The 26,412-nt window shown below is 37.6% G+C and overlaps 1 protein-coding gene across 3 annotated transcripts; it reads left to right on the forward strand.

The window, feature by feature from the left end:
- Positions 1-685: 685 nt before the first annotated feature.
- On the forward strand, positions 686-26,297 carry adar (adenosine deaminase RNA specific). 3 transcript variants are annotated; one of them, XM_077210891.1, is made up of 15 exons: positions 686-808; positions 8,001-10,148; positions 10,440-10,638; positions 11,776-11,924; positions 13,877-14,012; positions 14,122-14,360; positions 14,519-14,672; positions 15,795-15,966; positions 16,061-16,154; positions 16,895-17,014; positions 17,107-17,237; positions 23,150-23,332; positions 23,864-23,976; positions 24,075-24,202; positions 24,345-26,297. In XM_077210891.1, the coding sequence occupies exons 2-15, from the start codon at positions 8,119-8,121 to the stop codon at positions 24,694-24,696; spliced, it is 4,200 nt and encodes a 1,399-aa protein (XP_077067006.1). In that variant the 5' UTR covers positions 686-808; positions 8,001-8,118; the 3' UTR covers positions 24,697-26,297. The 3 variants fall into 3 exon arrangements, with proteins under 3 accessions (XP_077067006.1, XP_077067017.1, XP_077067025.1); XM_077210902.1 differs by lacking the exon at positions 686-808 and adding an exon at positions 2,396-2,742; XM_077210910.1 differs by lacking the exon at positions 686-808 and having other exon boundaries at positions 7,994-10,148.
- The last annotated feature ends 115 nt before the right edge of the window (positions 26,298-26,412 follow it).

Raw genomic sequence — 26,412 nt, forward strand, 5'->3', positions numbered from 1 at the left:
TCCCATTGTGATCCTCATCCATTTTAAAGCCACGTACATATTTTCATGTAAAAGACCCAATTAACACTGGAAAAATAAAGGCCTATTTTAAATGTGTAAAATATTATTTGTAAAATAATTTATGCTGTTACGTCATTGATTTTTTCTTCTTCTCAGATCAGTTTTTATTTAAATCCAAATGTAGGCTATTTATTTAAATCTAAATTAATGTACTATTTTTATTTTAATGAAAGGTTTTGTTTGAGTTATTTAATGTAATTGATTAATTTACTATGTATTTTAATTAATATTGATTTATTTTACATTTATTTATATATTTAACTATTGGTTGGTTTAATCCAATTTTTATTATTATTTTTTTTTACACTGCATTTCTCTAAAGTTGTCCACGGACCCCCTAGTACTCCCATGCGGCCCCCAGTTTGAAAACTCAAGCTCCAGAGTGAGGAAAGGGGCATGAAAATCAGGCAACTGAATATTATTATTTATATTATGATATCTTACATTCTTTCATACTCATCGACACTGGGGAATATTACTAGCTATAAACCATAACAAGCATTGTTTACTAAAACAATTTCAATTTCAAGTCATGCATTACACAGATCGCTATTTCATTTCATTAATAACCGATCGTATTTTCAGGATCACATTGCGGTTTCTTGCGAAACCCTACGTCATCAGAGAGCGTCTAAAACACCGTCGCAGCTACGCGCCACATTTCATTGTCATTCACAAGCGCTGTGTTTTCAATCTGCATGTGGCCTCTTGCAGGGACGTTGCAGGATTGTTTACGTCGTCTGCGCATGTAAGTATATTTACTCCGTGTAACTTACATAGCTTTATGTTATTTACTATATCAAAGCGTTTTCGGAATGGAGTGGGAACTGGATTGTTCTGGAGTGAGAGAAATGCTTCAAAGCTTCTCCGATCGCGGTTTGTCGTTGGCTGTCGAAAGAATAGTCCATATCATATGCTGTGTCCATTGAGTATTTTCGCCCTAACTTAGTTACCTCTGATTTTAGGCTGTTGCATGCTTGCAGTTGAATTAAAGATTAGCAAATGATTTATAGCGGGTTGTATTTGCTTACTTGCGTAGGCAGCGATATTTTCATTCAAACTGAGCAACCTCCGATGTCCTTGTAAATAGTTATCGGTTTTTTATAACTTAAAGGGCTCATTGATACTGGACCAAGACGATTATTTTCGGATTAGTTCGGATTAGTAAAAAATATTTTTTTATTGGGTAGGAACCAAAATAATACCATGAAATTAACGTTACCATAACGGAAACAGTACCACATCGTTTTTTCCTCCGGGACTCTTGAAATGTAACGTTATTCCTATGTATGATGTATGTAACAGTTATGCAGTCTAATTTATCTGCGGTTACTTACTAAATGCAATTTAAAAAAATCAAACTAGTCTAAAAGGTATTCCGGTCAATAACAAAAAAAGTAACGTTAAGTACTATAATAATTATACCATCACTTCACACTGTTATCACCACAATACTGCTGTATGAAGCCAATTAACGTTACATTAAAAAGTACGTTATTCGTTTCACAGCTTTACTCAATAAATGTAGTGAAGCAAAATAATAATAACAGTAAAGATGGCAGTAATATTAATAATAGATTAGCATGAATTTTAAATAATACTCTTAGGCTATAACATTACATCAACTCTTGAATATGGAGATGAAACCAGTTGCTGTCATTCTGTCTATGATGCTCTGTAGCATAAAGCCCTGAGCCACTAAGTCACAACTTTGCGTGACTGTGTGTATTGGATAAACTGTGTTATAAGCGCCTCCTGGAGACATGTGTCTGTACATGACCCGTGTTTCTCCAGACTTTTTCTTTTAGATAAGTTAAGTCGAGGCACACGCATCCTCAGAACCGTTTTACACTTACGAGCTGTTTAGCCACCTCAGGCTTCTGCAGGAGGTTATAAACTGCAGTGCAGTTTCATGTCGGTCACAGTACTGTAACCTCATGTATTATGCATCTGGGAGGGTCGCAGGTGGAGGTTTGCTTTCCGTCTGCTGGCTGGTGAAATCTGAAACGAAACCAATAGTCCAACGGCTATGATAAAATGAGTAGTGCGATGCAGTATTAATATGTCGCGCTGTTAACTGATATTCAGTAATATGATTACAGTCGTCCCCGCACGAGTTGTTTCACAGTTTATTAACCTTGGGACGATTTCTTGGTATTTGTATTTTCAGATACGTTTTACTCCATTGGGTTGTTGTTATAACTTGTTGGTGTAATTACAGTTTGTGAAACTGTGAAATAGGCCTATGAAACTTTCAAGTGCTTCTGACTAATGGCGACTCCTGCTGTCAGTTTAGCGAAATTCGGGTTATTAATGAATTTAGAGACACTAGTTTGAGAGCTCAGAGAAGAATAGAAAGCGAAACTTAAAGTGGTCTGTGCCTAGCTCGCAACATTCTGCGTTTACGCATGTTTTCTGTTTTCTTTTATTGCTGGTATCGTTTTCCCAACACACTTTCCAAAAGTGTGGACAAGTTTCAGGTTCATCTCGTGTTGTGGCGTTTGTTGATCTAAAACATTTGCAGAAGCCACCAGGGAAAACGTAGGAGTATTGCTGGAGTTTAATCAGTCTGTTTCATTTTCATTTTGCATGCGGAACAGTGTTTAGTCAGTGCGTGAGTCTGGGCCTTATCTAATTTATCTGTCAAGTTCATCTGTCTTTTAACTTCAGGCGTTTTTTGGGGTATGTATAACTTTTTGGGTTCGTCTGAATGAGTTTTTACTTGTGTAGGTAAACACCCTTTTTGCCAAAGTGACTGAACCATTACTGTAGAATCTGTGCTAAAACTAGGAGTCAGTGATTAATTTTAAAGAAGGCTTTAGATACAAGAGTATTGTAATAAACACCTTATTATTTTCATCCTTGGAGTGCCCCACTTATGCTTTTGGGTGAAATAGGCTACTAAAGTTGTATAGGGTTCCCATCTTTCCACGGCCATAGAACACCTAGCTAGAACTATCAGGGAATTTTTAAAATTGAACAGAACAGAAACCGAATCCTGAGCCCTATCCAAAGTCATGGGAATGTGTAAAATCTTAAGAAGTCCTCTAAGTCATACGTGTCAAGCATATGCAGTTGTTTTCTTAGAAATATTGTATTTGTTAGAAATTGCTTTGTGTGAATGCAATCCTTTTTTTAAACTCATTATTATGATAATGTGAAAATCCATTGGTTAAATGTAACATTTCCTATTTTTTGAATCATAGTAATTTTCCAATATTTAAATATTTAATAACCTATCTACCTCAACTCTCAGTTTTGAAGACATTAATTTATTTAAATGGCTAATTGGCTTAACTTTCTGCTCTTACAACAGGCTTTTCCTTTGTAAAAGGAAAATGGTATTCTTTAAAATACCTTGGAGGGCCATGTTAGTACCGTGGTATTGTTACCTGGGTATATATAAATATAACATGGAATTACAATCTGGTACCATCTCTATACTGTGCTACCTCTGTGTATTTTGAAAGAAATGGCCACTAAAATGCCAGATTTGTATTGGGGATATCAAAGTAACAAGTGTGACTGTCACTTCAGAATGCTCATGGAGGAGCACATGGAAAGAGATTGAGCAGTAGAATCACTTTCCCTCTCGCTTAAGCTTATTTAGAGAGTGCGCTATTATGTCTGAACTGAAGTTAAATGTGAAGCTGCATCAATAGTCCAGTCATTTTATGGAAAAAGGTTGAACAAATTGCAACAGAAGCAAACTCAACTGATTTTCTATCTTCAATATGTCCTGAGTAAGGGGAAAAAGCCCAGAAGAATCCCATTAGGGGAAAGTTTCTAAAAAAGACCCAAATATAGCCTATTCATACGCCTATTCATTCTTTTTCTCACCTGAATAGGGTAAAAATGTTAGCCTAACCTTTAGATATCACCACTAAAATTACTAAGTTGATTACTTGCGTCAAGACAAACAAAAAATATATTACAGTTTTTTTTAAATTGTTTGTTAACATGGGCAAATGGTGCGTAATCTAATTACGTATGTGCTAATTTGCATAAATACCACAACAGATCTATACATTGGGTATTGCCAGGTGAAAATGTCTTGTTGACATATAACAGTAAAATACTTAATGTTAAGGTCTGAATGGAGGCCATTTAGGCTACCCATGAACATTAATACATAGATAGAGGCAGGAAGAACTACTTTAGAAACCAGCCTTTTATTAATTTTTTATTGCAGAGATGGGTTTTGGGGCTGGGTCCAGGACTGTTTCTGGGGGATGAGTCGATGGAAGAACAGGAGACAATACCCCATGTTGTGTTCATTATGCAAATTAGCACATATGTAATTAGATTATGCCCATGTTAACAAACAATTTCAAAAAACGTGTTATACATTTTTTGTTTGTCTTGCCGCAAGTAATCAACTCAAGTAATTTTCATGATGATATCTAAAGGTTAAAATTTGTACCCTATTCATGTGAGAAAAAGAATGAATAGGCGTATGAATAGGCTATATTTGGGTCTTTTTAGAAACTTTCCCCTAATGGGATTCTTTGGGGCTTTTTTCCCCTTACTCATGACATATTGAGGATACAAAATCAGTTGAGTTTGCTTCTGTTGCAATTTGTTCTAGGTTGGTTGACCCCCATTTTGGCTTAAAATGACTGGACTACAAGGTGCTTAATTATCTCTTGTCTATGCTAGGATTTGATAGGAGGATGTGAATTCAGGTATGTGTGTTTTTAATAGCCTATTAATTTTCATTGTACACTGGAATGTAACCAAAAGTTATGTGGTTAGAAAAATGTAACCCTCACATTCATTTTTTTTTCTTCTTATGTAATGTGTGATAACCTTGCTGTTTTTCTGAGCTAATATTGTTGCCTGAATCTATTAAAAATAATGAATTAGCTGGCTAAACTCTCTATTAGGGGTGGAACGGTACATGTATTCGTATTGAACCGAATCGGTACGGGCGTCATGGTTCGGTGCACGAATTTACATGGGGAATACACGGTATAAAAATAAATAAAACTCTAAATAGCGATACATTTCGATCAATTCGCGTTTGGTCTGAACACAGCATAATGAACAGACTGTGTTGTCAATATTGCAATGCTGAAGTGTGTGTTTTGTCACACTCTAAACTCTTGTCAAACTGTAACCTAACTGTCATCCAATCAAAATCACACACGCACACACACACGCACACACACACACAGAGTTTTATTTTTAAGTTACACATTCTACATTGATTAAAAGAGTAAATCAAATGTGGTTTTTAATGGTAGTATTATTTTATACAGATATCAATTATGGCGCTTTTCCACTGCATGGTACTGTACGTTTCGGCACAGCACGCTTTGGCGCTTTTCCACTGCATGGTATGGCTCGGCACGGCTCACTTGTGGCGCTTTTCCACTGCATGGTACGGTACGGTACGGCTCGCTTCTGCTCGCTTTAAATGGTACCACCTCTGTTGAGGTTCCAAGCGTACCGTACCGATACTAAAATGTGACATGTAGGGCTGCAACTAACGATTATTTTGATAATCGATTAATCGGACGATTATTTTTTCGATTAATCGATTAATCGGATAGAAATTAAATTTGATTTTTTTTTATTATAACTAAATAAAACCGTAAATCAGGGTATTTATGTGTAAAAGCCACACATTGAGTTTTACTAATATCAATATTTGCATTGTTTTTAATGATAATTGCTGATGGCAAGTTGACAAACATGATTATTGTTAAAAAAATGATATCCAACATATTATGTTTTAACACAATTTTTGTTAAAACAAATTTGTACACAGACATGTTGTTCAGATGTGAATATCTGAACTAAAAACAAACTAAAAACATCTAAAATATATAAATTCATTTAATTTTTATTTAAAATTAATTATATATAAGGAATATAGGGATAAAGAATATAATATATATTATATATAATATATAAAAGAATAATATAAGGATAAATTGATTAAATAAATATAGAAAGACTGAAAACAATTGTGTGAACGTAGAGCCGCAGTAGATCCCGTTTGAAAAACAATTAAAACTTAGTAGACAAATGCTATAAAAAGAGAACGGAATGGAGGTAACGTTACCCAGCAAGCTAACAGGCTTGAGTAAAGGACAGGAGAAATTATGCATTAGTGCACAAGCGTTCGCTGAAAACCACTGAGTACAGTGACTAAAAAACAATATTTTACTGCTGCTGTTATTAACTGCCTTTATATTTAGTGCTTCGCTTTGTAAAGACCAATTTAACCTATTTCTGCGGTAGCGCTATTTTAATCCATCACTTACGTTGCGAGCGAACTGATTGCGCAACCTGATGCTCGAGACAAAATACAGACATCCCAAGATCCCGGAAGTCCCGGGAGTCTCCCGCATATTGATTGCGGCTCCCTGATGCCCGCGAATTAGTTCAAACTCTCGAAATCTAGAGCGCGCATGCGAGACAGAAGAGACTGCTCCAAACCGTGTAGCGCGCGCGCTCTGCAGAGCGCCTGAGGGAGAGAGACCTTGCGTGTGTGTGCGTACCAGTAAACGCTCCCCGTGACGTAAGCAGACCAACTAATCGATAATGACATTCGTTGACAACGATTTTCATAATCGATTATAATCGATTTTATCGATTAGTTGTTGCAGCCCTAGTGACGTGGAAGCACTGTAGATCACTGATTGGTCAGACAGACAGAATCGTCACTACCAGCGTCATTGTATTTGCGAGACATCAAACCCGCTGGATTCAAATAGCCAGTAACAGCCACCGCTGTAGCACCTGTTTTAAATCTACTTGCTTGACTTGCTTGAAGAAAAAAAACTTTCCAAAAAAGAAATGGCTGAATCGTGGTCAGTGGACGAGAAGTGCAGACGTTCCTCTTGTTGGTTGCCGAGGAGCGGATAAACTATAACGATCAGTCATAATCCCACCCACTTTGAAGCGGTACTAACTGCAGTGGAAAAACCAACCGAGCTAAAGCGAACCGAGCCGTGCCGCGCGAGTCGTACCAAGCAGTGGAAAAGCAAAGCGAGCCGAACCGTGCCGCGCCGAGCAGGACCATCCAGTGGAAAAGCGCCATTATTTTTAATTCAGATGAGAATAAAGTTAGGGTTAATTAATATTAAGGAAAACAAATATATTGATATAGCAAATTAATTTTAAATTCATTCAGGTACAATTACCAAACATATCGCAAAGTCTTTTTTTTCTTTTTAGTAATTTAATTAATAAACTAATTAAATTATATAAAACTATTGTCAGTGCACTACAAATAAACTGGTTCTATGCCTTTATTAATAAAACTTATTTTAAAAAAAATACAAGGCTTAAGACATTTATAAAATGCCTTCTGCATTTTTGTTTTGCTTTTCACTCCATTGTACCGAAATCGTACTGAACCGTGATGTCTGAACCGAACCGTGACTTCTGTGTACCGTTCCTCCACCCCTACTCTCTATTGACCTGCTGTATTGTGAGGAGTGAGGACTGTTGTATCTTAATAAGCAACTTATTTTAAACTCTCACAGCAATTCACCAGACATATACTATGTGGTAGAGTACTGCATTTTGTAAATAAGTGTTAGGTTCAATTTTATTTCTGTCTTGCAATGTTTTCCAGTCTCTTAAAAAACAGCTTTTCTCATCATTGTGCTTTAGCTACTATAGTTGCTCACATTGGGAGAGAATGTCCTTGAAAATGCTTTCCTCTAATACCCATGACCACTTTCCCTCACCATAAGGATCCACAAATTACTCGCTAAACCAGAAATAAATTGATTGTCACAATAAGCATGAATAATTAATCCGTTGAGCCTTTTACCAAGTGTTCAAATTACAATCTGCTCTGTTGCCAAGAAATGTGCCAACAGAATTTGTGTGTCTGTACAGTGACACTGCAACCTCAAAAAAGCTTGCTTTCACTTTGCATTCTTTCATGGATTTTTCTGTTGTTCTATGTCTCTCTGCAGAAGCAGTGTACAGACTAAGCCTTTGCTATCATTGTGACTACATCCAGACAGCTGAGTCTCATCCTAACACGTCCACCAAGCCCAACGCTACTCCCTCCTCGCCCCCGACCCCTGCGCTATGAGCAGAGGTAGAGGAGGGTTTAACAAAGATTGCCAGCGATTCTACCTCCCTCCCCAACAGGGAAAACTTCAGTTTTATTCCCACACGACCACTGGTCACCAACGGGGCCTTTGTGTCCCAAGCCCCGGCTCTGTATCCGGCAGCTATCCGCACCCTTCTCTTTTCTCCTCTTACCCGGGTGCTCCTGGCGTGCCTCCACGTGGTCATCCTTTTCCCCCTAGTCCCTCTGATTCACCCCTGTGGGCATCCCCCCACCACAGCAGTGATCAGATCTCCGACCCCAATGGTGTAAGTTTCCGACAACACCAGGTGCAGTTCCTCAGGGGGCAAAGTGCACAGGCTCCGCAGTACAAAGCACCCCAGCAGCGAGGGTCCCAAACCCCCAGTCAAGAGGAAAAGTTCTCAACTGGGCCTCTCCACTACCAGACAGGTTATCGAGACTTCAAAACAAGTGGTAACAGTTTCGGAAGAAGAGACTGCTACACGAGAGGCCGAGGAAACTGGCAAAGGGAGCATAACTTTAACCCTAAGAAAAAGACAGGTTTGAATCACCCTCATCAGAAGGGACAGTATTATCCGAATCAACAGACTAAGCATTACTGGAATGCACAGGCAGATGATGTGTCCTCTGGCCTTCATAGTCTGAGTTTAAGTGACCGGATAACAAGGGTAGACAACTCTGACATTTCATCCTGCAGTAGCATTTCTAACAAGGTTTTCAGTACTCCTGGCTCGGTCAGAGAGTCTCTGTATTTGACCCCTGAGATCCAGCAACAGGTCTTTGCTTTTTTGACATCACTTGGGCCAGACGAGACCATACAGGCAAAAGCCTTGGGCAAAAAGCTTGGTCTTCCCAAAACGATTGTTAATAAGGCTTTATATGCCCTCTTAAGGACAAACCAAGCAGTGAAGCAGGGTGAGATTCCTCCTCTTTGGAGACTCTGCAAGGAAGAGGACAGTGAGCCAACCAAAGGGAGAGACCAATCGCAGTCTTCAAAGGATTTGGTGAAAGAGCCAGGTCAGAGTTCATCCATAAAACAAGAGGCTAGAGAGCATCTCACCAGCACCAGCGCTCCCTCTGCATCACAGATCCTCGTAGAGGCTGACGGTGATATCAGTGACCAGTCGGAGGACTCTGAAGGTGAAAATACCTGTGAAACGTTGATTCCGGTCCAGGATCAACAGACTCTTTTATCTGCAGTCCAGTTGGTAACCTTGTCAACAATGGCGGATTCTAAAGATGGCAAAGAGAAGATCCTACAGTACCTCTATGAAGTGGGAACGGCTAATTCGCTTGTGATCGCCAAGAACCTCGGCCTGCGCAGTGCCAAGCAGGTTAATCCCACACTCTATGCCTTGGAGAAACAAGGTGATGTAAGGCGCAACACCGAAGTTACTCCACCTACATGGTCACTCAGTGCACACCGGCAGGAAAAGATGGACCGCCAACGAAAAGCTGCGGCGACTGCAAAACGGGATGTGAACAGTGCCGAGATGTTGAACTTGGTAGCTGAAGGGATTGAGGACGTAGCTTCGGTCAAGTTGGAAGCAGATGATGTATTTGATTTTTCAGGTGATATTGGAGCAGTGCCGATGGATGGGGGTGAAAATCCATTGGTGGAGATGTTGGACAACAATAACATTTTTGGAAACACAGAGCTTGACATGCCTGGCCTTGAGCCAATACCCCCCAAACCCAGTGACCTTTCCTCCTCCACCTTCCGCTACTTCCAACCTCCTCCTCATCAGTTCTCATACTATCAGGATACGGCCAGTAATGGAGGAGAACGTTCACAGTGGGCATCTGATGATATTCCAGAATTCCTGAACACAATCCGCTCCGAGGTCGCCGTTTCGTTGGCTGCTCCCCCTCCCCCAGCTCAAAGCCTGGAGTCAAGCAGATTCCAGAAACTCAAGGAGGCCCGAAGTAAGAACCCAGTTAGCGGGCTGATGGAGTTTGCTCAGCATCTTGGACACACTTGTGAATTCCTACTTCTGGAGCAGTCTGGACCCTCACATGACCCCCGGTTAGTAGATGAAAAGTTTGTTTATGGTTGCATGTCAACATTTTTTTGCCTGTGTTAAGACAGTTTTTGCCAGTCTTTTTTGGCAGTGTATGTGTTTGGAAGGCAGATACACAGCGGTGATTAATTTAAGAATTTGTGAAACAGCCCATGTATTTTTGGAGATGTTAAAGAAAAAATGTTCTGTTGTTAGTGAATTTTGGTGAAATGAGATTGCATGATTAAGAAATAGTAGAAACAAACTGTTTACATTTAAACAGTTTATAGCTTGATATTTTTTCTTTTTGTCTCCAGGTTTCGGATGCAGGTCATGTTAGATGGTCGCAGGTTTCCACCAGCTGAGGGTTCAAACAAAAAAGTGGCCAAAAAAGATGCTGCAGCCATAACCCTGAAGATTCTTTGGAAGGAGATAAAGGGAGCAGGTGGAGATGAAGAGGAAGAACCGAGCATTGAGGGAGCTGAGTCAACCACTGACCTGTTGGATGATATGCTAGTATGTTTTTCTTTTTATGAATCAGTTGCATGAAACCTGATCATTTTATCTCCTACAGATAATATCTTTGATGTCCTATTTTACCTTTCATTTAAATATATGTACATTTATAAAATAGATATATGTTGTATATTGCATATAATATAAAAATATTTGTTTAAATATAATATTGATTTAAAGGATTAGTTCACCGCAGAATTAACATTTCCTGATAATTTACTCACCCCCACGTCATCCAAGATATTCATGTCTTTCTGTCTTCAGTCGAAAAGAAATTAAGGAGGAAAACATTCCAGGATTTTTCTCCATAAAGTGGACTTCAACGGGTTGAATGTCCAAATTGCAGTTTCAAATCAGCTCAAAGGGCTCTACACGATCCCAGCCGAGGAATAAGGGTCTTATCTAACAAAACGATCGGTCATTTTCTAAAAAAAAAAACATTTATATACTTTTTAACCACAAATGCTTTTCTTGCACTAGGTGTGTAGCTGTGACGTAATCACGTTGAAAGGTCATGTGTGACGTAGGCTGAAGTAGCGAACTATTGTTTACAAAGCGAACATGCAAAGACGAAGTCAAACACCCTTTACAAATAAAATAAAAATAAATGAATGGTAAAACAACGATGTTGGACGATTTTGTAGTTGGAGAAGAAAATTAGTTTTTTGCCCTACCCTACTTTTTCAGTCTTCGTCAGGTTACCGCCTGACCTTTCCGATGTGATTACATAATGTGTGAAGTCGTGGACGTGCAAGATGAGCATTTATGGTTAAAAAGTATATAAATACTTCTTTTTTTTTTCTTCTTTAGAGAATGGCCGTTAGTTTTGCTAGATAGATTATTCCTAAGCTGGGATCGTGTAGCCCTTTGAAGCTGAATTGAAACTGCAATTTGGACCTGTTGATAACCGGCGTTGAAGTCCACTATATGGAGAAAAATCCTGGAATATTTTCCTCAAAAACCTTAATTTATTTTCGACCGTAGAAAGAAAGACATGAATATTTTGGATGATGTGGGGGTGAGTAAATTATCAGGAAATTTCAATTCTGAAGTGAGCTGATCCTTTAATTTAAAATAAAATGTATTAATTTGTTCATTTATTAATTCTCTCTCACTCTCTTCATATAATTTCTAAAGGGTGGCACCGATACTCCGCCCCAGGCTCTATCTCGGTCTCTACCTGGAGGAAAGAATCCCGTTTCTGTCCTGATGGAGCACAGTCAGCGCAGTGGGAATGCCATCCAGTTTATCAAGACAGGACAGGAAGGGCCCCCCCATGATCCACGGTAAATGCGTCCCACAGTAAAAAACTTTAGGTTTATACATCCCTTTAATTCTGCTACAGAAAGTCATATGCTTTTTGTCCTGATGTGTTTCTATTTGCCAGGCTCTTCTGTCCCCTTGCTCTCCTCACATTCTCCACATCTCCAAGCCCATTCTGTATTATCTCCTCTCTTTCTTGCTCTTTCCTTTTCCCCTTATCACTTTGTTGCCTCTAAAAAACCTACTGAGCTTTTATGTTGTCGTTTTGGTAGCGCTATTCTTATCTCTTTATCTGTTCCTCTTTTGTGTTTTTATGTGTCCTTTCTTCCCCTCGCCCCTACAGTCTGATTTTTGCTGGGTGTGAAACTGGCCCGAAATGTTGTTTTATCTGTATATACTGTCTTTCTTATTTTGTCCTGGTTCTTTTACTTTTATTGATATTGTTCATTAGCATGATATTGGTCGTCTGCATCAAAGGAAGTTGCATTGACAAATTAAAAGAAACAATCAAAATAGATTGAAATCGTGATATGGCCTAGTGTGATTTATTAAACTGAATATTTATTGAGATTAATGTGTAGACTGCATGCGTGCTTCAGAGTGTTTTCATTGATCTCGGAGCGCTCAACACAAACCCAATTTCAGGAACTGGTTTAAGTCAGATTTGATATGAAGTGCTTATTGGAAATGAGAAAGTTCTATTCTAATGTACTCCCTAATACAGTATGATTTTATATCTTCTCCTGTTTTATACCCTTGGTATCTAAGCAGCAGCAATATGAGATGTTAAATGTTTGTTAAATCAAATTTAGAAACACAATTTGATTTCAAAACAAATGCATCACTAGAAGTGGAAGAAAAACCCTCAGTCACACCATAATTAACAACACAAAACAGAGAAACTTGATCTCTGTTGAGGAAAAAAGCTTTATTTTACTTTAGGACTGAGTTTGACTTAAGTTATGATTCTTTAGATGGTGTAGCTGTATTATTGCAGATATCATACCATACCAGATATCATAATATCTTGATGGAGTTGATGAATGTAGTTTCTCCTCATTTCTTGTTTAACTTATTTAATGAGAAATCTTATTTTTGTTAGGTTCAGGACAGCTTCCACAAACATACATGTATAGTTCTGTCATGTGCCAGTGGATATTCTTGGCCTTTAGCAAAAGAGCGATTCTGATGACTGGCCTTGATGTCAATGTAGCACTGCCTGCCAAACTAGCCTTAATAGGCAATTGTTTTGGCTCAAGTTGGCAAAAACAGCATTTACAGCATGCTTGAATGGATAACTGAATATTTTTGTTTCTCTGTCATTCTCAGTTTCAGTGTGCTTTATCAGTGTAACAAATATTAGTACATTTGAATGGCTGAAGAAGGTAGAGGTACTTGTGTCGTAAGATTTATGTTTTTGAACAAAGTCTTTTGCTCATGCTCACCAAGGCTGCATTTGATTGATCAAAAATAATTAAGAACAATATTGCAAAATTATTACAATTGAAAACAACTGTTTTCTATTTTAATTTATTTTCAAATATAATTTATTCCTGTGATGGCAAAGCTGAATTTTCAGCATCATTACTCCAGTCTTCAGTCTCACATGATCCTTTTAAAATTATTCTTAGGTGCTCAAGAAGGTTTTTTTTATTATCAATGTTGAAAAATGTTGTTACTTAATATTTTTTTGTGGAAACCACACTTTTTTCAAGCATTTATTTGAATCAGATTTTTTTTTGTAACAAAGTCTTTTGATTAATTTAATGCATCCTTGCTGAATAAAAATAATAATTTCTTTAAAAATAACTTCATGACCCATTCTGTTCTCTGCGATTTGTAGAAGCTGATTGGAGGATTCAGAGCTCAATGGAATAGAACTGCCTCAATAAATATAGTGTCCACTGTGACTGATTTGTAATTTTCACTCCTTTCTCCCACCATCTTTCTTGCTTTTTCTTACTTCCTCTGTCAGGTTTATGTTCCGTGTAAAGGTTGGGGAACGTCTCTTCCAAGAAGCCTCAGCGCCCAGTAAGAAAGCAGCGAGGCAGCTGGCAGCGGAGGAGGCCGTGAAGGAGCTAATGGGAGATGGACTACTACATCTGAACAAGGTGAAGAGAGGTTTACCAACAGCACAAGAAGAAAAAGAGCACTTTGAAAGATGGAAAGAAAAAGAGTATTTTATATGCTGATAGACTGAACTCAATCTTTCTCTTCCAGCCTCCAGGTAATTTCTTTGCTCTGGGCGACAATGAGTCTCAGCCAGCGATTCCTGCGTGCCCCTCGCTACCCCCCCTGACGGCATCTGAGCTCCAGGCGGCACATGAAGCAGGTGTGGGTGACCTCATCAACCACCTGAACAACAACGCAGTGTCCGGCCTTCTCGAGTACGCCCGTGCTCGAGGCTTCGCTGCTGAAATCCGCCTTGTGGGCCAGTCCGGACTCTCACACGAGCCCAAGTACACTTGCACTCTTACTTTGTCACGTTTCTTGATCTTGATCTTGATGTCCTTATTACAGAAGCAGCCTGATTCTTATCTCTGTGTCTAACTCTCCACTGCTCTGGCACACAATAAAAAGTTAATATCACATTTTATTTCATCTCCCATTTTTACAGGTTTACTTACCAGGCTAAATTGGGAGGGCGGTGGTTTCCTGCAGTGTGTGCTAGTAATAAGAAGCAGGGGAAGCAGGAGGCAGCAGACGCTGCTCTTCGTGTGCTCATCGGAGAAGCAGAGAAAGCAGCACGTACTGGAGAGCTCACACCAGAGGTACTAAACGCGCAGAAACTTTAATAAAAGTTCATAATAAAATAAGCAGTAGCTTTTAACTATTCATTAACAAAGTTACCATTAAATATTGAGGGGTCATAATATTTGGAAGCAGTACAAAATTAACTTTTTGGTGTGTTTTTTTGCTATACGTGTCCCTATGTTTGATGCTAAATTGTTATAAAAAAAAAACAGATTTTTTTTGTCTGTTTATAACTATTCATTTAACATTTACATCACCAAGGGTCATTATAATTCCAAAATTTTACTTACTCAGAAAACTTATTGTAAACTGCAACATAAGAAAACTTTTAACAATAAAGTTCTTCTTCAAAAAAGTTTTCTCACAAATGGCTGGTATTTTTTAACCCAGTTTGAAATGGTTTTACATTTACTAGGTAAGTAAATGAATATATAACTCAAATATTTATATGATATAAATATAATGTTTATATAAATAGTTGTATATAAAATTTATATTGATTGATTTATATATTTATAAATTAAATGATTCATTATTTATGTGTGCGTGTACGTTAATTATCTAAAACTTTAAATTATATATAGAGAGAGAGAGTGAGAGAGAGAGAGAGAGAGAGGGAGATTGAGATTATTTTAATGTTTTTAACCGTCTCTTCTGCTCATTGCATAAAATTATCTTTCAAAAATCATTCTAATATGCTGATTTGGTTCTCAAGGAACTTTTATTATCAATAATAATATTGAACAGTTGTGTACAATTTTTTCAGGATTCTTGATGAATAGAAAGTTAAAAAGAACAACATTCATTATAAATCAAAATCTTTTGTAACATTATAAATGTTTTTACTGTCACTTTTAAGTATTCATTTCTTTCCCAAAAAAAATTCCTACTGAACCCAAACTTTTCAATGGTAGTTTATAATTTTACCAAAGCTTTCTTTTTCAGACAAATGCTGTTCTTTTGTTATATTTATTACATAGGAAGCATATTTCCTAGATTAGAGACAGTTGTACATTATTTCCCTCTACAACTGTCATTATTCAAAAGTATTTGACCGGTCAATGCTGCACTTGACCTATCAAAATCTTAAAGAGAGATGTGTAATAAAATACTTACTAAAATGGTTTTGTATGTTTCAGTTGCCAGTATCGGGCAGTACGATGCATGATCAGATCGCCATGCTAAGCCATCAGCGCTTTAATGCACTCACAGCTCGCATCCAGCACAGCCTTCTGGGTAGGAAGATTCTTGCCACCATTGTTATGAGAAACGGATCGGATACACTTGGAACAGTTGTCAGCCTTGGGACAGGTACGTAGACCCATAGACTTAAACACAGACAGAGTCAACATGAAGTATGCACTGTAATGAGAGATGTGCCATAATTGTTGTCTTACGCCTGTAGGAAACCGCTGTGTTAAGGGAGAGGAGCTTAGTCTTCGAGGGGACACCGTTAATGACTGCCACGCAGAAATCATCTCCAGGAGAGGCTTTATCCGGTATCAGCTTGCAACAGAACTTTCTCTCTCCCTCACTCTCAATCCCATAATTAATTTTACCTCTCATTCTACAGCTTTTTCCTTCTCATTCTTCAAGATGGAGTCTTATTTCACAGCAGCTCATAAATAATATCGACTATATAACCTTCGGTGTTCTGAAGATGTTACTGTCAGAGCGTCTGCTTCTATGCATGCTCTCTTTCACTTTCTCTGTCTTTCTCAATGATTATTATCTATGTATGCATGTGTGTTTATATATACACATACAGTAGTCAACATTTGAAGTGAATCAAAATAAGGTCATCAAAGTTGTCCTAAGACAAAAACGGGTATTGTTCCAAATTCATGTATAACTTTGAAAGGTTTTGATCCACTTCAAATGTTGACTACTGTGTGTGTGTGTGTGTGTGTGTGTGTGTGTATATATATATATATATATATATGTGTGTGTATACATGTATATAATTTAAAATACATTAAAAAATAATAACAGTAACAAAGTAAGAACACAGTTAATAATGTTATTTCATTTCTTAATATTTCAGTAATAAACTTTATATGTGTAACTTTTTTTACACAGTTAACGGTTTAATCTAGCATTAAAAAAAGTGAGACAAATGCACAAAAAGCACCAACTTGTAACGGTTACAAAAATTCGATTTTGATCAGCCCTATTAGTGAAATAATAAAAAGCAATATATTAACAAAACACTCTTATTTATAAAATCTGTATGGCTCAGGTTTTTGTATGGTGAGCTGATGAAACATTGGGAAAGCCCTGGTGATGGGAGTATTTTTGAGGTGGCAGATGATGGTAAGCTGAAGATTAAATCTGACATCACCTTTCATCTCTATATTAGGTGAGACATGCACTTCCTCTTATCCGAGCTGGTTTAAGAACAGAGATTCATCTTCAAACATGATAACGCATGCCTTTTTCTTCGTCTCAAAGCACTGCTCCATGTGGCGATGGCGCTCTGTTCGATAAGTCGTGCAGCGAGGCTGCTGAAGAAAATCTCTCTGGACACATGCCTCTCTTCGAGAACGTAAAACAGGGCAAGCTCAGAACCAAGGTGGAAAACGGTAAGCGACCGAAATAGAACTGTAAATAACTGCATCAATGGGGTAAAAAACCAAAAAAATACAAATACAGATTTTTCAGGTTAAGCAAGATCTTCTGAATGATTTGATACCTATACTTAAAAATTCAAAGATCAATCTTTTAATCTGTCTCAATGCAGAAACCCCTGAAAAAATAACAACATTTCTTTCAGTGTCAACTGTCACATGCTGTAATAGTTTCTGTTTGAAATTCCCGATCTTAAAGTCAGCTTGAAACAGAAGTTGCGAACTTGCGATTGTCTTTTCTTCCCTATTGTAACACACATCTGAGTGAAACGGCATCTCGAACAAGAAAAATGTGGGCGTCACTTATTTTTGAACCTCATAATAATATTAAATGTTAAAATTAACTGATTTTTAGGCTACTTGTATTTCAATTACACAAGTACGTTTTTATAATAATGTTATAATACATTTTTAATTAATTATTTTTACACTTAAATGGTGGCTGTCATAAAAACATGAAGGATTTATTCAAACACGCATTAAATATTGAAGAACAGGCAAGTAAAAATACAATGAATATTTAATATAGTACATATATTTAACAAAATGCTCCTCTTCAAATAAATTCTTGTAGCTGACAGTAGAGCTGCACGATTCTGGCTTAAATGAGAATCGCGATTTTTTTGCTTGGAAAAGAGATCACGATTCTCTCACGATTCTGAAAAGCTTTATTATTTTAAAGATCTACAAACCCTGAACATTAGGTTTCCAATACTAATACTCTTTGCTTCAGTCAAATTTAAACAAATGCAGTAAAAAATTCAGAAAACAAAAAGGATGCAATATTTAAATAAATAAAAATGACAATTAAACATTGACAACATTCAAAGGTATTTTACCAGGCTAGACTATTAATGATTCTTAGCAAGAAACACTAGCCTATCAACATCTGGAATTTCTTTGTGCCTGAGGGAGTTTGATGGGTATGATGTTGTGTGGAATAGCGTTGCTTTTATAGACATTTGTTTCGTCTGGCCACTGTTACTTTGTGATTGAGCAGTTTTGCTTTTAACCATCTCATACTGTAGTATGCGATGACGTTTCAGGTGATTTAACAGATTGGTGGTGTTACCCTTCGGTGCAGAAATGATGGCTAAACATTGCTTGCAATGTATGGTTTGCTGAGCAGCATCCTCTGGTTTCGAAAAAAGCTCACACTTCGGAAAAAGATCCTCTTTTCGGTACTAATGGCGCTTTTTCACTGCATGATAAGGTTCGGTACGGCTCATTTTGGCTCTTTTCCACTGCATGGTACGGCTCGCTTCGGCTCGCTTTAAATGGTACCACCTCTGTTGAGGTTACAAGTGTACCGTACCAATACTAAAATGTGATGTGAAAACCCTACAGATCATTGATTGGTCAGAGAGAATCGTCACTACAACCATCATTGGATTTGCAACACGAGACACCAAAACCGCAAGATTTAAGTAGTCAGCAACATCCACCGCAGTATATTTTTTGCACAATTTTTATTAAATGACTTGCTTGAAAAAAAAAAAAATTAACTTGGAAAAAAGAAATGGCTGAATCGTGGTGACTCGTCAGCAGATGAGGTGCAGACCTTCCCCTCAATGGAGGCCGAGGAGCGGATCCAATGAGAGCTGGATATTGCTACCAGGAATTAAAAAACATTCAGCCACTTTAACCATCAGTCTATAATCCCTCCCACTTTGAAGCGGTACTAAACTGCAGTGGAAAAGCAAAGCGAGCCGTGCCGTGGAAAAGCACCATATGACAACGTCAGGGTCTTATCATCAGACTTACTTGCGCTTTGCCTGCCTCACTCATTCTTCTGCTCTGCTTAGTTTCTTCTCAAGTCAGGATTAAAGCAACACTATGTCGTTTTTGCTCTGGGGGTCCCCCTACAGTTGGGAAACAGTATTGTCTTCTACTACTGTCGTAAAATCTGTCATGGTTAGACCAGGCGATACACGTGTGCATTTGTTGACAAGCCGATACTGTCTTGAGTTAAAGCGGGCAGACTGCCGGCGTTGCGTGTGAAATGTCTTCATCCCAGGTACATTGGCATATATTTCAGCATGTCATATGAATATAATTTCATGGGTTTTATTTTTTTCAAACGTCAAAAGATCGCGTAGCTCACGTTTACAAGACAGCGTCATTATAGTAGCCTATTGTCTACTGTTTTACATAACGGATATGCTAATTCAATTCAATGTTTATGTGGTAGGTAATAGCCATATATCGTCAATATTATAATATCAAGCTACCATAGATGTATCTGCAAATTTGATAATCGATTTGCATTATAGCCAGAGGCAAGACACTTTCACCAGAAAAATAAATACACAAACATATCAGCCTGCAGACAATAGGATAGTTATCCTGAAATATTATTTATTATAACCATCGTAAACTAGCATGTTAGTGTAGCTACCAGATTGATAATTCGCTACTCTACTAGCATTACTTGATTCATGAAGATAAATGGAGGACCAGATAGGTTCCGTAACTGGCCTGGCCATGTTATTCAGCCTTTTACATTTCGCGCGATAGCTCCCTGACTCCCTGATTTATTTATAAATGTATAAACACTTTATAGATGACTGACTGCTGCGCTTGTGACAGGGTGCATGTTACTGAAAGAACGAGCAGAGAGAGAGAGCCGGTCGCGCGCGCGCGCACGCGCACACTCTCACCGTCTTCAAACTGTCTTGCTCTCCCTCCAATAGTTATCCTCGTTCGGTCTTTTAATTTGTCACTCTCCCTTTTTCTTTTTTTAGTCTCCTCTGACATAACCTTTGCCTTCTTACTTTTAGTTGTTGCTTCGGTCATGACAACAACATACAGACGTTTTACAAACTAGGGATGCACCGATACCACTTTTTTCAGAATCGATCCGATCCGATACCAAAAATTCTGAGTATCGACCGATTGCGATGCCGATCCGATACCAACACAGTTTTTTTTTAATTAAGTAGAATTTATATAACTCTCTGTGTGTTGAACTGATAATCACTCTTTTGTGTGTTAAACACAATCTACTTAATACAGACAACTTAATTATAAAGAAAAACAAATCTAAAAAATATATGATCATAATCTATGACAAAAATGATTTTATAAACTAGATTAGTGGATAATTCAGCAGTAAAATTTAGTCTAGAAAAATCATAAGTCCACAATAATTGTATAAAATCTGAACATCTAGTGAAAAAAACAAATAAGAGACAATAAGTGTACCACTAAATCTGGTAAAACGTTACACATTGCTCTTTGTATTGTAAAATACATTCATGAAAAACAAGTTAACAAAAATCAAAAAGATAAATTATTTTATATATAGCTATAGGCTACTATACAATTGAGACATTTTAAATGTATAGCACACCTGTTTAATGAGGCTGCAACATATGATAGATAGGCCATTAATAATCTTTCATTGCGTCACTGTATTGATGTGAAAGGCTGCAATACAGTGCGGCTCAAAGCACTTATGCGCATCCCGAGCGCAGAACGATGCGCTTGAAGCAACACGGAGTCACAGCGCGTCGAGTCCGCATTGAAAAGTTCTAAGCACAAACGAAAGACATATGTGTAGTGTATTATACAGTATCTATCTATGCAATAGTTTATTGAGCCTTTTCTTTTAACAGTTTTAAATTTTAGTTTCTGTGCGCGTGAAGAACAATTATAGTGGACTCTACTCTAGTTGTGATCTAACAGACACCCGGTAGAAACATGATTAAGTTAACTTTACAGCAATAAAGTCCAACAAGATAAAGTTGTTTTATGCGAAACCATAGAGCTTTATCTACAGATCAAGTATAATAATAGTAACATAGAATCATCTTGGAGAGTTTCATCATGTTGACTGTCGTAACCGAACGCGACGCTGAATACTGAATGAAGAATGATTGACAGCCGCCCGCAGCGGAGGGAAACGTTTACGTGATCTTGAATTTAATGACTTAAATGTTAATTTCTATCTCACATTATACTATAATGGCTTCAGAACACTTGTAATATAGTGCACGAAAACTGTATGATGTTTTATAATGTTTTGGTGCTTTTGTGGGGCTTAACAATAACACAGAATAGTATACGCACATTATCGGATTTGGATCGGCCGAGTCTGATCGATACCCGATCCAGCAAAAATGGCTGTATCGGAGCCGATACCAATGCTGAGTATCGGATCGGTGCATCCCTATATCAAACGCTAGTTGGGCTCTCACGTCAGAATCTGAGGAAGTGGAGGAAGTGACGTATGCCGTAAAGCAGTCGAATTTTGTAGTTTTTTTTTGTGCTCTGGTTCCTACCCGAAACCCGAAGTTACATAGTGCCAGTAAAAGCGATACAGACACTGTCAGGCTATGGCAGACGTGTCATTCAACCTATTGTAAGTCAATGTACCATCACAAGGGTCTTGGAAATATATAATGAAGGTTGAAAAACTACATAGTGTTACTTTAAGATTGCGTGGGGTTGTATCGAGATCGCGATCTTTTAACGATTAATCGTGCAGCTCTAGCTGACAGTGAGTGACTTTTCTGTGGTAAAAGTAACATTATGTGATATGGTTTAGAAGCTGTTTTTTTTTTACGTCTTTCTGCGGTTGAAATGCTGATTGAACGATTCCATATGACATAAGGATTTCAATAAAGTGTACTGTACCGTTTAACATACCTTCTGATGTTCATTCATGTTTATTTCGTGCTTTAACTAGAAGTAAAGCAGAAGAGATGAACCGTTCATGTGCGCCCGGCGCTGCTGCTTTGCTTGAACTGAAGCGCTACAGCTATCTGTCACGCCACATTAAAGAGCGCCAAAACAGCATTTAGTGTTTGAAGTTCATAATAAAATTTACAGAATTTGAAAGCTTCACATCAGAAGTAGCAAAGCTTATTGAGATTTATTGGATGAGAGGCACGCTACAATGTTTAGTTAATTCATCAACTAAAAAAACAGCATAGACTGAAAGCTTGATTCTTGGGATTTAAGGTTCGTTATCGGTTCTTCAAAATGAGAATTGATTCAAATGTAAGAAATGAATCTACCAGCACTACTGTGATCTCATGTGAGTGAGTGGTTGTCTCAACCTCGCACTAGTAAACACGTCATCAGAGAAGAGATGTTGCAAGTAGAAGGGAAAGTTATTTTGATTAAAGATTATGAGGGCACATTAATTAAAAACATAATAATATTCACGGATAAATTATTTATAATAAATACTACAATATTCTAATAAAAAAAAAAACAAGAATTGCCCATTTTGATTTCATGGTGACTTTAAATGACCAACTACTGTATGCACATGCTGTGGCGTAATTCCAGGACCACAGGTACACAACTCTAGTCTGCTAATTGTCGGATTAAATAAGATGCACTCAGCAGTGTTTGTCGTACCATCTGGTTGCAGTTATCTTGCCAAAGAGGTTCTCTATAGCCACGTGAACTTGGCTTTTTGCCAGGCAAAACCGCCATTGTCTAGTGGGATAGTAAAAAAGCAATTACGTGGCAAAAGCGGTTGGCAGGTAAGCGGAGGTATTTCTTTGAATTCAAGTTGACAAGTCTGCACATGATGTTGGCAGTTGTGCTTGGTTAGCTGTTGTGCTGACCCTGACTGTTGACAAGGAATTAAAAAAATAAAACAGGCTCGTGATGTATTGTGACAGACATTTTTCTGACAGTCCTGCCAGATTATGCTTACAGATAATGCTATTTGTTTAGTTAGCTAGGTTTTTAGAGCTACCGTAGACAATGTTACAGTCTTCTCATTTGGTCCTCAACTGTACATACTATTTACATGTCTGTCACATCATACGTTCTTGCATATTATTGAACAAACCAAGATTTCTAGCCTTTTCCTTTTTCTGTTCTCATTAAACCTTACCTTTTCTCAGGTGAAGGAACCATCCCAGTGGAGTCCAGTGACATTGTGCCCACCTGGGATGGGATTCAGCATGGTGAGCGCCTGAGGACCATGAGCTGCAGCGACAAGATCCTGCGCTGGAATGTGCTCGGCCTACAGGGGGCGCTCCTTAGCCACTTCATCCACCCCGTTTATTTGCGCTCAGTCACTCTTGGTAAACACTGCTGCCATGCTTTGAGTAATGATATCCAATGTTTTCAAGCATCTGTTTGTGTTATTTAATTATATTTACAATGAAGGTATTTAATTGAAACTGATTGAAAAATTTATAATAATGTTAATAATAATTGAAAAACTTGTAGTAATATATTATTAAAATAAACATTTAAAATTGATTAAAAAATGCATTATTATTGAATAAGTATATAAAAATAATATTTTTTTTAAATAATTTTAAAGTTATAAATTAAAACTAATAATAGTAATAATTAAATTATATATTATTTGACAATTCATTATAAAAATTTATGTAAAAATACTGTTTTGTAAAAAAAAGTGTCTTTTTTATTTTTTTATTAATAGTAGTAATAGCAAATTATATAAATTATAATGCTCATATTAAAATTCACAATTTTGTATTCAAATGGTTTTAAAAAATATTAAAATTATAATTTATTATAAATTGTATTATAATGCTTCAAAGTTAGAGCTTCATTTACTTTTTTTTAAATATGCTTCTGTTCAGGGTATCTCTACAGCCATGGTCACCTGACTCGAGCTGTATGTTGCCGCTTGGCTAGAGACGGTGATGTGTTCAAAAAGAGTTTACCAGCAAACTTTACTCTCAACCACCCTGAGGTACACACACACACACACGCACAACACAATGCATTTAGTACTATGAAACTTTTTTTACTTCAATGTCATTCATTTGGTTTCTGCATTACTCTCTGCAGGTGGGCAGGGTGAGTGTGTATGACTCGGCACGCCACACAAACAAGACCAAAGAGTCCAGCGTTAACTGGAGTCACCCAGACCAGGTCAGCGTTGAGGTACTGGATGGCACCAAGGGCAAAGTGGACAGGTGAGAGACTGACCCATCTGTCATACATCACCATTGTAAAAAGGAACCCCAGCTTATCTATCTAATTGAATATTTATCTGAAGCACTTCGAGACCTAGACACCTGCTTTTGTTCATGATCTGTCTTTCTCTCTTTACGCCAGTACCAAGATGGAGGTATCACGGGTTTCCAAGTCCAATCTGTTCCGTCTCTTCCAAGCTTTGTGTCAGCGTGCAGGCCGAGCTGATCTGCTGGCACTGCCGTCATACGCCCACGCTAAGATGGCTGCCACTTCATTCCAGGACGCCAAGAGGCTGTTCTTCCTGGCGCTGAACCAACATGGATATGGCTCCTGGATCGGGAAGCCCTTGGAAGAAAAAAGTTTCGAGGGAGAAGCCAGAGGCTCAGAGCTAAGGGGAGGAACCGGGGACATGCGAGCTCCGGGTTGCGCAGTTGACCCCAATAGCTGCTTGAGCTCAAACAACAATTTACAGTCTGCAGCACAGGGCTTTTAGGGGATAGAGAAAGATGAAGAGAGAACAAATTAAGGGATGGATGAAGTGGAAGAGTGCCTGGCAGCAAGAGAGAGAGAATTGAGGAGGTACAGAGAGGGAGGAACAGGGTAAGCCTGTGGCTTTGGATTTGAACTTTAACCATCATGACAAAGCAGTAACGGATGCTACCATGGCAACAGAGCCATAAACCCAAGGCAAATTGGACTTGATGAGACATGAAGTAGAATCTTGGCCCTTTTTTTTTCCTTTTCTTTTTTTGTGAAAGTTTTAACTACAGGGTTGCATTTGTTTTAGCGGGTTTCTTTTTTGTTTTCTTCCCATTTGCAACCATCTTAATACTGTTATGTAACTGCGTGTTCACATAGCTGAGGGATAATTCTGTTTCTCACTCTCTCTCGTAGTCTTTTTTATTCTAATTCTACATTTAGGTATTTCTCATTCAATAACAGATTTTTTTTTTCAGGGATATATTTACTGACATTCACCTATTTTATCTGAGTTGGGTTGCAAAGTGTCATTTGTTTATTTTGAAATGTTAGTTCACTCAAAAATTCAAATTCTCATTTACTTGCCCTCAGTGTTGTTCCAAACCTGTATGACTTTTTTTTCCCTTCTGTGAAAGATATCATAAAAGAAATATATTTTGAGAAACATTCGGTTACCAAAATTCTACAAAATATCTTCTTTTGTGTTTTTCAAAAAAAGAAAGAAAGAAATGTATATAGGTTTGGAATGACATGAGGGTAAATGATGACAGAATTTTCATCTTTGGGTGAACTATCCCTTTAAGTTGCTCATCATGTACCAATTTGTCATTTACCCACCTTTTTTATCCATTTAAATGATCAGTTTGCTTTAAATCTGCACGGAATAAACTGCTTCTGTATTTACTTAAATTCATTTTATTTTTGTTGCACTATGTTAAGTTCCACATACCAACTGCTTGAAATATATACATAATGTACATACAGATACATATGCACACAGATGTATATATAAGGTCTGTTGAACGAGTTTATACATATGCGTGTGTGTTTATGTATGTGTATATATTGTATGTATATATTTTGTAATGATTCGTAACTTTGAAATCCAATTTATTTTCTATCTTTTAATTATTAGGATGTAATTTTATATGAGATGTGTATGTTCTGTTTTGACTATCGTTGATGTGCATTTTTTGTTATACATGGGGGGGGGGGGGGTAGCTTGTGGTAGATAATGCATGCAGCCAAACAGTCTACATTTTGAGTGGTGAAAGCTATGGGTGAACAGCACAAACCAATCATATGCACATTTGTTTGTGTGTGTGTGTGTGTGTGTGTACCTTTGTGGATCTGAACTATTTCTTGGAATATTATTTTGCCCTTTATATTGTAAGCTCAAGTCTGCATTGCTTGTTTCATGTGTTCAGACACTGTTAATTGATGCACTGCTTCAAGACTAAAGCAATACTAACATTGTTTTCTTCCAGCAAATGTGAATCTGTATGCCTCAAACATTTGTCATCAAACCATTGAAGCCTACTCAAATTCTTTTAAGATAAGTTCTGTTCTATTAAAAAAAAAAAGTAAAAGAGCATTTTCTTTCCATGAGCTGCAGATTAATGTCTTGTGGTTTTTGCATTTCATAGCAAATGGTAAACGCACTCTGGTTATAGTACAATTGTGATGGTATGTCTATCCTGGAAGCAGATATTTAGGTCAGAGTGCTGCT

This window comes from Siphateles boraxobius, unplaced genomic scaffold, assembly GCF_051911475.1.
Source record: "Siphateles boraxobius isolate OS27281-9 unplaced genomic scaffold, OSU_SipBor_1 12, whole genome shotgun sequence".
NCBI lineage: Eukaryota > Metazoa > Chordata > Actinopteri > Cypriniformes > Leuciscidae > Siphateles > Siphateles boraxobius.